Source organism: Eutrigla gurnardus, assembly GCF_963514095.1.
Source record: "Eutrigla gurnardus genome assembly, chromosome: 13".
In the NCBI taxonomy this organism is placed as follows: domain Eukaryota; kingdom Metazoa; phylum Chordata; class Actinopteri; order Perciformes; family Triglidae; genus Eutrigla; species Eutrigla gurnardus.
The window spans coordinates 21605406-21618118 of NC_139936.1; the positions used below are offsets into that span (position 1 = coordinate 21605406).

Genomic DNA, 12713 nt, shown 5'->3' on the forward strand with positions numbered 1-12713 from the left:
TTGCACACTCTGCATAGTAGGAAACCCAGCAGGCTCTGGCCCACATGAGATGTGTAATTATTGCCGGGGGATAACAGGCCTTGGGAAAAGGCCAAGGATAAAATGCATAAGGCCATGGAGAAAACACTCTGCTGCTAACCATCACTCTCTGTCAGGATAACCCAGCTCATGTAAAGCAGCATAATGTAGACCCACAATCCAGAGCGGGACCAAATCACAGAACTAAACCACAATCCTAACTTGTCCTACTTTTTACAAGAACTGTTCTCCAGAGAGTGGATGACATAACATGCATTTGGAGGAAGCGTATAAAACTTAAGTAACTACAGCTCTCCCCAACTGCAACTTCATCGTTTTGGAGGCCTGCGATAGCCATGATGTAACAGCCCAGACATCCAAACCTTTAGTACTTCAGCCCGCAGGGGAGCCCGAACACAGGTGTTCTCCTTGACGCCTGCATTGTGTTAGGCTCCTTTCCAAACAAGAGCTCAAACATCCATGTTTGGCTGGAGTCTCTAAACATTGCAGTGTCACAGATTTCCCCCTCAAAGGCAGTGCAGGGTGTGTCAGGGTTGGAGAACGAGAACGTTTTGATTTAGTGATCCCCAACATACAGATCTCCGCTCATTCATCCACTGGGTCTGATTTATGTCGGAAAACATTTTGAGAACAGAAAAAGAGCAGACACACACACACACGTACAAAATGAACTTCCCCACATATGGGACAGGGCCTGTGACGGAAATCACTTCCATCCTTGTAGATTAACCCAAACAACAAACAAACACACAGTTTGAGCTTGTGAGACAAATTAGATTCTCTACCTTTCGTCCATCTTGCCCATGCAGTCCAGGGGGGCCCATGACACCAGGCTCTCCCTGAGAAAGGACAAAACAGGTCACATTAAATACACAAACATAATCTGCATGACTGTCTGCTAATAACCAACGATAAGATGATAATTTGCATACTTGTAGTCCTTTGGGGGCTTGACCGGGGGAGAGTCCATAATCTCCTTTTTGTCCCTAGAACATAAAAAGACCAAACCATTGTTTTTCATACTTTTAAAGACCCTTCTCCCCCCACCCAGTGGGTATGAGATGTGCACTAGTCTGCACCAACGCTGCATAATTTCTTCACTGCCACAGCATTCCACTTCACAAGGCGCCGACGAGTTCGCTGTTTGCATTTAAACTCTAAAAGAGCGAGAAGTTCGTCCTACTTATTGGCGAGTCTAGTAGTTGTATTTACACAAACGTGCAGTCCATTTATGCCCCGCGCTGACTCGGTTTACACCAAGCTAGCGAGAAGTGATGGGGAGTGATCATAGTACATTCTTCTGCCTTTTCGGGCAGTGGGAATCCTGTCAGTGCTTTCTGGGTCAGCATTTAACTTCCAAGCGGCCCAGAAATCTACACAATTATAATGTAAGAGGTCCGTGGAGGGATAGATCATTTCCTGTTTTGGCACTTATCATATGAAGAGATGAAGAAAAATGTTGCAGAACCGAGTCGCTCGGATTGTAGTCAAAAAACAGCCGATAACAGCCGTTACTGGCCGATCAGCACATTTCATTTAGCAAAGTAACGTTTGGGCAAAACACTTTGTTGTGACTTCAGTGCAATCCTGAATCTTTTTTAAGAAATAGCGGGGCTACTTTTTCCAGACCTCTTAGGGCAAAATAGCTGAGTCATTATTGGTTTATTGGAGACAGTACGTCAGGAGTTCCCATCTACGGTACAAGGCCCATTTAAACCTACATGGTCCTGACGGCTACAACTTGGCACTGAAACGTTTTTGTGGGAATTTTCCCCAGACTGGTTTCTTAACAGGGAGGAGAGCAACTCGAGCCAAGACTAACATACGTACCAGGAACACTGCGTCTTCTCACTGTCTTAAGGTTTCACCTCGACTATATCTCATGGAGATTTCAAAAGAAAAGGAAAGCTAAATCAGGTAATTTCTTCTGAAGGCTGAAGACCCCAATAAGCACTTTCCGCTGATTATACTGATTTGAGGCTTTCAATCGTTTTCACCAAGTGTTACCTTGAATTTAAAAAAAAAAACCTTGATTCATTGTAATACATTGAGGCCAGGTTTAGCATGACATGACTCGGTATAATCCAAGTATCAGTTGTATGCTCTGTCCTTTCCAAAAACATGTGTTGTGTGCTGCGAGTCTGTTGTGAGACAGTAGTGGTGGAAGTGTTTCAAATAGTACGATTTGTTTGAGAAGTACTGATTGGACAAGAGACTTGGATTATACAGCATGAGTTGTGTCAGCATTAGTCATTCAAGGATTTAGTCAGTTTTATGCTGTTGTCGGATTCTCCATTCATGCAAGACAGTTTTCTTCAAGAATCCAAGTATGTGGTGAGTCATTGATATACAAATGTTAATTTTAAGCATGATGTACTCCTTTGAGTCTACTGGCAGGCAACTAACAGCAGTAGGTAACTGATCATCATCTCATCTCAATTTATCCTCATAAACTTCAGATAATAGCACACATTCAAAACAAAATGCAGCTAAGACACAGTATGTTTTCATCCAGCTTGTTTTTTTTAAGAACAGAACGGTGCCAGACCAGTCTGCTGTTTGAGGTTTGTGTGCACTTTGGTCAAACTGATCCGTGATTGGTTCGGCTCCAGTAACACATATGTACGATATAGTAGTTTTATTTCCCTCAGGTTAAAGCAGGGCAAAGCATGGTATCAATTATGTTGTTTTTAATGTTAAAAGACGGTGTGGAAAATGCTGAAATTCCATCCCATTGGAATTTATTTGGTGCAGACATGAAATATGAGCTAGTTTCCATTTTATCCCGGCATAGCATAACATACAGACTCCTTCCTGACAAATCAAATACGCTGGAACACAGACTGATGTCAAGTATTTGCAAATAAGGGAGTCAGAAAGACTTAAAAGTGCAGTTCTCTACTCAAAGGAACTGCAAACCCAAGCAGATCTGACCTCAGACATGCAAACTCGGTGAAATCACAAACACTGGATGAATAACAAAAACCAAAAGAAGTGCTTGCTCGTGAAATTTAAATAATAGATTAAATATCCTTGCTTCATCAGTTACAGAAGGGCCCATGAAGAGTATTTAGTCTGTATGTACCATAAGACACTCTGCCATGTATTTAATTGCCTTATAACCATAGAATCATGGCTTGCATTGGGGATGCAAGCCATGAGAGAGCCATGAGAGGTTGTCCTATATCTAGTCGTAGATCCCTTTTAAGAATCCAGCAGTGTTGCAGCGAGAATTTTTATTATATTCATCAACTTATGTGGGGACAAACTGTCCCTTTTAGCACTTACATATTACAAGATGAGCTATATATTAGATGTTTTCTTCTTAAATACAGGTAGTTAGCATTCGATGTACACTTATTGATCTGTACCTTCACTCCAGGAGGTCCAGGGCGACCAGGGTTTCCATGTGGGCCAGGAGGACCCTGAAAACAGAGACACACGTGTTTGAGGAAGACACTGAGTGAAGGTGATCATCGAGGTCACTGAAGTAGCAAAGAGAGGGGAGTTAGTACTATATGTGAGGTTTTCCCATATGTATGCACATATTGTTTAATTTCCACAACCTGTCTGTGTTATGGGACAGGTCAGCTGTGCGCCGCTGTCCTGCTGTGTTTGTGTATCGGTGCTCTGTGAGACGTACTGCCTCTCCTGTCTGCCTGCCCGTCCAAGTTATGACATATGGATGTGATTTTCCTCATCCCTACACTTTTCCATTGGTTTCTGGGGTCCCACAAAGTGAAGAATACTCATCTATCATACCATACTCTCCAATGGCTTAGTGCCACAAACTGTAGGTATCTGTGATATATACCGTACTTAGATGTAATTCATTGAGCCATCAGTGCCAAGCGCTTTATCAAAACGGTCCATCTCCTGCAAGTCAGGCCAGGTGGGTGGACGTAAAAGAGCAGAGAATGAAGAGACAAAAAGGGACTATAAATTCAAGCAAGCTGCAAAGAGGGATTGTTTGGAAAAATAAAGCCACAACTTCCTGAGGCATCCAAATGAGGAGCCTTTAGTTCAACTGCACACTTGTGGGGAGCTGGCTCGAAATGCTGAGCATGGAAAATCTCTCCCCAGCAAAACTAAAAGCATTGAAACATGTTCAGATGGCCCGAACAGGAAGCTACTGTATCTTCAGCCCGCTCTCTGATTGTTCAGACTTTCCAGAGAGACTTTCCCCCTGAGCAAGAGGTGAAAGTGAGGGGTAGGATTACTCTGAGTCAAACAGACGGAGGGGCCAAGAGGTGTAAGTGTACGGTTGGGCGATCCAGCCCGTCTCTGTTATTTCTCTGTGCTAAATTATCAGACTGTGGAGAAGAGTCGAACAGCCGGGCAGCTCCCCTCCCCTCAAACTGGCCAGACCTCTCCCCTCACAGGCATCGCTGGTGGACATATGGAGACACTTAACAGAAGCTCAGCTACAGATTTCCTCCGCCTCCTGTCTTCAGAGCATTCCCCTTTTCGCTCTCTCAATATTAAAACGTATATAGAGGCTGTTATCTTGGCATAGTATGCAAAGGGAGGAGGAGATGCAGGACATTACAAATTGCATGCTTGCAGCACACAAGGTGAGGAGGCACAGCACAGATGACAAGGTGGGCGCTCTCTCGACAGACACGTATAATGGGGAGAATGAGTCACGGCGTCCATATATCTTAGTGAGGATGAGAAGAGGAATGAAGATTCTGTTTGCTTAATTATCCAAAAGAGAACCCGACAAGAGGCCATTTAAAATCCACCAGCAAATATAACTTACACAGGAGCGCTAATATAAACCCAGATCAGCACATGCACAAACACACACACACACACACACACACACACACACACACACACACACACACACACACACACACACACACACACACACACACACACACACACACACACACACACACACACACACACACACACACACACACACACACACCTGAAGCCTGCAGATGAAGGGCACCTGTACGCCAGAGCTGTGACCAGGTTCACGATGTGGGCCAAAGACTTTTACGGGAATGACACGTGGAGCACTACTGTTTTTATAGACCATTAACCTAAACAGACCTGCTCCACTGGACCGCATGGAGAGAACACTGTGTCTTTAGCCTGATAAATATTTAATTCTATGTATATTAAAGAATCTTATTTTGGCAAGAACTTCGTTTTAACTAAGTGCTTATTGTTGCCTAAGCTTGGAAACTCTCCTCAGAGAATTGGTGGGGCCAGCAGCATTTTTACCCTCTACCTTTTAATTATTGAATAATCTAATAATTGTCAAGCCTATAAAATGGCACCAAATTGTGAAAAATACAACAGTCTAAAACAGTATTCAAATGCTCATACTTGAAAAGCTCCAAGAAGAGTACCAGACTCTCAAGTGAAATAGTGGCCAAATGGCAGAATGGTAATTTCCGGCTGCATCACTTGATGCCATCGGGCCCAAAAAATACTTTTCCCTTTTTATATTGGGAAAGAGATGTCTGTAAATCAGCAGACATACATGTGTTTCTTTTTAGGAAAATCAGCTTCCCAGTAGGAACATTTGAATAGTCCTTATTTATTAAAGTCATTGTGTCCTAAAACCAGTAAAATGCAATAAAAGGTAAATATTTTACTTCCTACATTCACGATTATTTTCCCAAAACGTTACGCTTAAAAGCCAAACTCGTTTTGCTTAATGTGCCACAACTTTCATAGGAATGATCGGAGGCTCGCCTCCAGTGCTGTATCCAGTTCTCTTTATACATCCCTGGCTTTAACCATTTGACATTTCTGTTTAATAAAGTTTGCTTTATTTTCTGTAGATGGTTAATTAACTAAACTGCCTTTACCTGCATCACACTTATAGGATAGAATCACTTACCTCTATTTTAGCACTCACTGAAAACAAACTGCTGTTGCTACAGCTGGCAATATAAAATGCATCATCTGCTCTGAACCAAAGATGATGTGTGGTTGGTGTAGCACATTCAGATGGCAGCAAATGCAAATATTTTTCATCAATTTATTGGTATTGGTTGAATTGAATTGCTGGTGTGTTACAGTACATTAACATCTAAGTAGTATATGGAAAACTGTTAAAAGGACTAGAGAGAGATTTACAGATGCTCCTGCCAATGAACAGGATTAATTCAACGCTGATGAACAAACTAACTGACTGCTGGCTTCATCTTCTATGAACTTCGTGCCACTTAACTTCAACTCTAATAATGTGCCCCCTATTCGTTTTAGCACAGGAAATGGTGAAGACCTTCAGCATAACCAATGATGACAGAAGAACTTAATCAAGCCTCAGAGACTGCTTAGTTTCGCCTCCGCATTCATTTCAGAATAATCTACATTTTACATACATAATATCAGCTCAGTTTTCTATATCAGTCAACCACAGACAGAAACAGCTTCCATTGCTTCCACTCCTTATTTCATGTCATAATAATGTTGAGCAATCATTTAGCAATTATGCAAATGTTTTCTATTTCACAGTAACCCGGCATCCCCATACTGACTGCATCCTGGCAGGTTAGTTTCTCTACACAAAGCCCCCTTTGATCCACCCACAAGCCACTCCTTCATATCTTGGTGCAACTTCCTCCGTATTTAACTTGAAATCGAAATGAGATATGATTAAAACTGCAAATAACACAATTCTGAGGCAAATACACCGCCTCAGTTTCCTGAGGCATTTTAACTTAACTAAACAAAAACCTTAGCAGTCTTTCCAATAAATGTATTTTAAACTAAAATATACTTTTGATCCATCTCCATCCATTCATGTTTCTACATAACATCCCTGAAACTCGATACATACTTGAACATAAACGGGCAAAAATGGCACAACAATGCTGTAAGTCTAAAGCTAAATTCAAAGTTCAGAGCAGATCTCCTGCCTCCACACGGCTCTGGTGACCACAGTGCTACTAAACAGTGCAGAGAACAGCAACAGTGCTGACAAGAGCTACCAGCGGTCATCTGGGGGGAACCATAGCAATATGCATTCGTAATGACCCATCGGTAAACTTATATTAATAAGAAATGAAAATGAATTGGTCACTCCATTGCAACTCTAGCACCCAGTGCATACTAATTGGCCAAACTATTTACTTACTTACTTTTTTTGAATTAAACATTCCAGGAACATAAAGTGAGCAATGGACATATGGAAGCTAGAACAATCCAGCACTCTTGGGATTTTAAGAACAATTTCAAACTTTTTTCTCATGAAGGTTCTCTTAAATAAATGAACAATAGATTACACACCTTAGATGTATGAGGTTGTGCTCCTGCTTTTGCCCTGCGTGTTAGTAAATGGCCTCCGATCAATATCAATTATTTGCTAATACTATGTTCAACTCAGTTTATGTTGTGCTACTAGCTACTGGCCGATGTTTTGGAACATAGAGGTTAATACATCCACAACGGGACGGGCTTTACAGCATACAGCTCAAGGATATATCATAAATTAGTAAAAGTTATGAATTACAGCCAAAATATCTACTTTTACAGCTGCATACAGTTTGCAGGAAGCTGGCAGAACTATATGTTATTACACCCAGGGAACTAACTAGATTTGGCTATTAGTGCATTGTACAACTTTTAGGATATAATGATTTAATGAAGGCTATTCAAGTGTTTGTCCTGGAAGATGATTTATCACAAACAAAAGCTGCTGCTATAACAATGTCTCAATGTCAATGTCACACGCTGATTTCTCACTAAACACTTAAAGCTTCAACACCTCTTCCTTTAAAAATGCTCACAAATTGTAAAACGCATTCCAAGTCAAATAACAGTAGGGCTTTACTTTAAGGAAGAAACCTTTCCAAGACAAATTATCGAGGAAATATGGGCGTAGGTGTCCAACAACTTTCTGCAAATGGAAGTATGTTAAGTTTAAATATGTAATCCTCTACTACAGTGAATGACGCTTTGATTCCTACTGTTTGTACAAGCAATGCCCAGACCAGAGTCCACTTTGGAGCTTTCTGTAGATCATGTGTGTAGCTGTGAGCTACTTCTTGCTAATCATGTGAACTATCCAGGAAAATTCTGATGGTTAAAGAAAACAATCAGTAAAAACTTGAACTGCACCCTCAGGTTTTTTTCCTTTTTTTTTTTGATGCAGCTTGCAGTTGGGTCTCAAGAGCTTGATGATGAATGAACTCTATAGAGATTGGTGTACTACTGCATAGAGCTGCTGAGCTCCAGACAGGGTCTTAAATGCCTCTAATAAGATGGGGACAAAGCCCTCTTTCTTCCTTGTTTAAAGAGATTGGGTTCCAACAGCCCACCCCTCTGAGGTCTGACCGCAGGGCACAGTCTCACGGGCTGCGTCAGGTAGCTCATGCGCTCACTCAGTAGCATAAGTACCCTGCAGGAGCACCTCTGCAGGAGCACCTCTGCAGGAGCACCTCTGCAGGAGCGCTGCAAAGGAGCAACCAAACAGCGCATCTCTCCATTTCTTCACTGCCTTCAGTTCTAGCATATTTACTTCCGCTGGGGACTCACTATGATGCCAAACTCAAATTCTGCTTTGTTAATTTCCATAATATTCATATAAAGGGGGTGAAAAGCCAGTGAAGCACATACATAATCACCAGTTGAAGGTCTTAGAAAGATATTAAAATAACAAACTGTCACTCGGGACAAATCATCTCCCTGTTTTCTCTCTTCTTATATTTCCCTCTGAAAACATAAGCTTAAAATAACATCTGCTCTCACTCTGTTTGGTTCCATCAGGAGCCCACAGTTGCAGACTGATATTGAGCCCCAAAATGAGATATGGAGCTGGAGGACTCAGTCTAACATTCACATTTACATTTCAGGCATTTACATACTGGAAGCATTCACCAATGTTAACATAGGAGCTATGTCTCCTTTAAGTGCCAGTACCACACTGTATTTGTTCATGTCCACCTAATACCTACCATATGCGCTCAATTAATTTTACATTGGCAATGCACAGATTTGTAGCGTAGGGTTGTTTGCGCTCCAGCTTTACAAATGGACCTTGGCAGCAGAGAAGCACAGCTTGATCAAACCCAGAGCCAAAGCAAACTATCGCCTGGCTGAATAATGCTCCATAATCCAAAGATGTCACTGAGTGCTTCATCAATATGCACAAATGGCTTCCAGATCAGTGTACTGATAGTAGTCTAATCTCATTGCAATGCAGATCCAACATGATAAAGGCATCATTAAGATACAATGAAATGCATATGGAAGATTTTGGAGGTGAAATGAAAAGTGCAAATGGAAAAAAAAGAGGAAGGGAAATGGGAAACTTGTCACTGGTGTGGAGAAACTCACCCTTGGCCCTCTCTTCCCCGGCTTTCCAGGCAACCCTGGAAGTCCTTGAAGGCCCTAAAAAGAAAATATGAAATATGTCAAGGAGTCCATAAATACAAAAGGAGCAGATGAGTGTCGCTGTCGTGTCATTTCAAGGGAAGGTCTTGAACAGCCTTGAATAGTAAAAAGGAGTTGTGTACTGAGGGAAAAAAAATAAGTTAAAAGTCACTCAAGCTCGATATTCAATAAGTAAGTACATCTTAAGCTTTTTCTGTTTATACATTGAGTGAAGTTAGCTGAGAGTTGCGAAGCACTAAGTGAGTGAGGTGCTGGCATGCATGGGGATGTCCTGTTAGAAGCCCGTCCCTTTGTGAAACAGACTAAATCCGACTCATTGCACCGGCAGGAAAGTAGGCACTGGTTCCAGAGACAGCCAGTCATAATAATTATGGGCATCGGCTAGCTTTAAAACAATTTCATACATGGATTAGCAAAGCTCCGAAAGGTCAAAACTAATGAGGGGTCAATCAGAAGAACCTGCGTTTGATTTGAGATGTTTGACTGTTACTTATTTTCCCACGGCTGCAAAAGGTTACAGAAAGAGGAAAAAGAAATGGGCCATAAAGCTCGAGGCAGTCCAGCTGAAATTGGGCTACTGTAATAATATGAGACGTATAGAGGACTATTGTCTGACTTGGACAGGACCAACTGCTATAATTAGACTCTTTCAGACAGCACTCTGAAAAGCCAGAAAGCTTTCAGAAACCTTTAGATTCTTTAGACTGCAACAATCAGGCTGTCCGCATACATGATAAGTTTGAGCTGCAGTCTCTGCTGGGGAGGTCGGAAAAGGCAGTGCCGGAGCTCACATCATTGAAATTATACAATTAATAAACATGAACTATTCAGGATTTGAGTATTTTTGTCACAAATAACTATGAAGCTATTACAAATGAGATGTATTTTAGGGCTGGGTTCAAATAATTGATTTTCTGATTAAAATCGATCTTCATTTGAATGTTCCGATATCGTTAATAAAATCCCAGGACCGATCTTTTTATATAGTATATGCATATTGCAATAATAAATTATTGCACATACACTTGCATATTTATGCACATCTCTGAATGACAAGGAATTAGAATTAGAACTTCTTCAGTAAATCACATGATTAGACTAGATTTGATGGGGAATAAATGCTATACAATTGTAAAAAAATGTTTTAGAAAAATTAAAACTGAAAACACAGGATTTAGAAAAATTAAAATGGAAAACATGGAATTTGGGAAAAATAAAACAGAATCTGAGCCCTACTAGTAGCAAAACATGGGATTTGTTAACATATCCCAGGGTGCTGCTCAGATCTGTTCTGATGTGTTTTGTCATGTCCTTTCACTACATTCCCTGTTGCAGTACTTCCATACAGATACAAATAAGATATAATGTAAGCCTGACAGGCTACTGGTCATGTTTAATAAAAGGTACATTCATGTTACTACTTTGGGAACAATTCTTCTTACATTAAAGCGTTGGTTCGGAGTAAAATGCACCCTAGGTAATTTCCACCATGACATCCAGCCAAACACCCCCTCAGAAGCATTTTTAGCGATGGTCAGCATTGGTCAAGATAGCCGCTATCAGCCAAATGGCTTAGTACTAGCGCTATGGTACAGAGGGTATATCTCGTAAATTACCCTATAATGCATGGAATGTTACCAAACTTCTGCAGTAGTACACATAGGGTCTGCACTCACAAAACCAGGCATTTTAAAGTTTGTAAGTACACCAGGAGTTTATTTAAAAGAACACTTGCCCGATAGCTTCTATCCTCTGATGTTAACACTAGCGCTGCGCCGACGCCACTTCCGTGTTTACCTAGCTTTCCGTGACGCGAGTTTCACTTGTTAACACTTGTTGACCTGATAATACAAGCATTTATAAAAATTCAGCGAAACGTTTTCATACTCGTACGCGTGGAACTCGCGTCACGGAAACAGCTTGGTAAACACTGAAGTGGCGTCGGTGCAGCGCTAGCGTTAACAGCAGAGGATAGAAGCTATCAGGCAAGTGTTCTTTTAAATAAACTCCTGGTGTACTTACAAACTTTCAAATGCCTGGTTTTGTGAGTACAGACCCTATGTGTACTACTGGAGAAGTTTGGTAACATTCCATGCATTATTAGTGGGGTAATTTACGAGATATACAAGATGTACCATCGCGCTATTACTAAGCCATTCAGCTGATCGCCCTATCTTGACCAATGATGACCATCGCTAAAAATGCTTCTGAGGGGGTATTTGGCTGGATGTCATGGTGGAAATTACCTAGGGTGCATTTTACTCTGAACCATCACTTTAATATTTTAATAATGCACCAAGTTAGAGGGTTCCTTGTACAATTTACAGCATTAGTTATATGAGAATCTATTTCATATCCAAGAAAAGTTGGTATTGTAACTGAAATATCCCTAACCCAATCAATACTGAATCTAATCGAATCGAATAGGAGATTAAACCGAATCCGGACCTTGTGAATCGGAATTGAATCGATTTGGGAAACCAGTGGCGATACCCAGCCCTAATGTATGTATCTGAACTCTGGACGGATCAAAAAGGTGTTAAATGCAATGAGTGCACAACTTTCAGGTGCGCACGTCTTTGCGTTCAGACCATCGCTCTCTCCAAAGACTAAGGATGCTACTCACAAGCCACAACACCAATTGCATCAGCTCAGGGTATTTAGGTACAGTGAATAATAGTAAGTCAAATTATATTCTTTTCATGAAAAAGAATGGATTGTTTAAATGTCTGGAAGTGCCTAGTAATGGTCTTTTTGTGAGTTGATATAAATGTGACTGTGTTAATGAACATATGATACATCAATATTTGTCTCAGGATCCTGAATTGAATCTAATTACATTTGTAACTCTCCAGACTTTGGACGTTGCCCAAAGAATTGATACAATATCATTTTGAAACTCCCCTAAATAAAGTCTGTATACCTCACTGCTAAGGTATTGGAATCCTCTAAAGGTCAGGTAACATGAGGCCTGGGATTGTTGTGGCACTAAAATGAAACACAGCGGCTAGCCATAACTGAATAATTGCAACTGAAACACTGAGTTTTAGAATGGCATCGACACAGAAACGGTATTTACTTTTGGATTGGTCACACTAGATCTGGTTATTTAGGTCCGTGACGGCGAAGATAACGACCCGGCGTACTGGACCAGAGCATCCCGAACACACAATACAATTCTGCTGCTGATCAATGTGTTGAAAGCCAACGGGAAACCTGAATGGTTTTCTTTGGAGAGCCCCTCCATTAGACTGAAGACCTCACTTGATTATCTGGTCATCGATTTTAATCCTCCCCTCTTCAGAGCTTAG

General features: G+C 41.1%; 1 protein-coding gene across 2 annotated transcripts in view; it reads right to left on the reverse strand.

Moving 5' to 3' along the window:
• col27a1b (collagen, type XXVII, alpha 1b) overlaps positions 1-12713 on the reverse strand; it is a 63299-nt gene that overhangs the window by 41422 nt on the left and 9164 nt on the right. For both annotated transcript variants that reach the window (XM_084024477.1, XM_084024476.1), the window contains exons 4-7: positions 9346-9399; positions 3411-3464; positions 972-1025; positions 825-878 (exon numbers count right to left, since the gene is read on the reverse strand). In XM_084024477.1, the coding sequence (XP_083880603.1) occupies positions 825-878; positions 972-1025; positions 3411-3464; positions 9346-9399 (216 nt within the window). The remainder of the gene's footprint in view (positions 1-824; positions 879-971; positions 1026-3410; positions 3465-9345; positions 9400-12713) is intronic.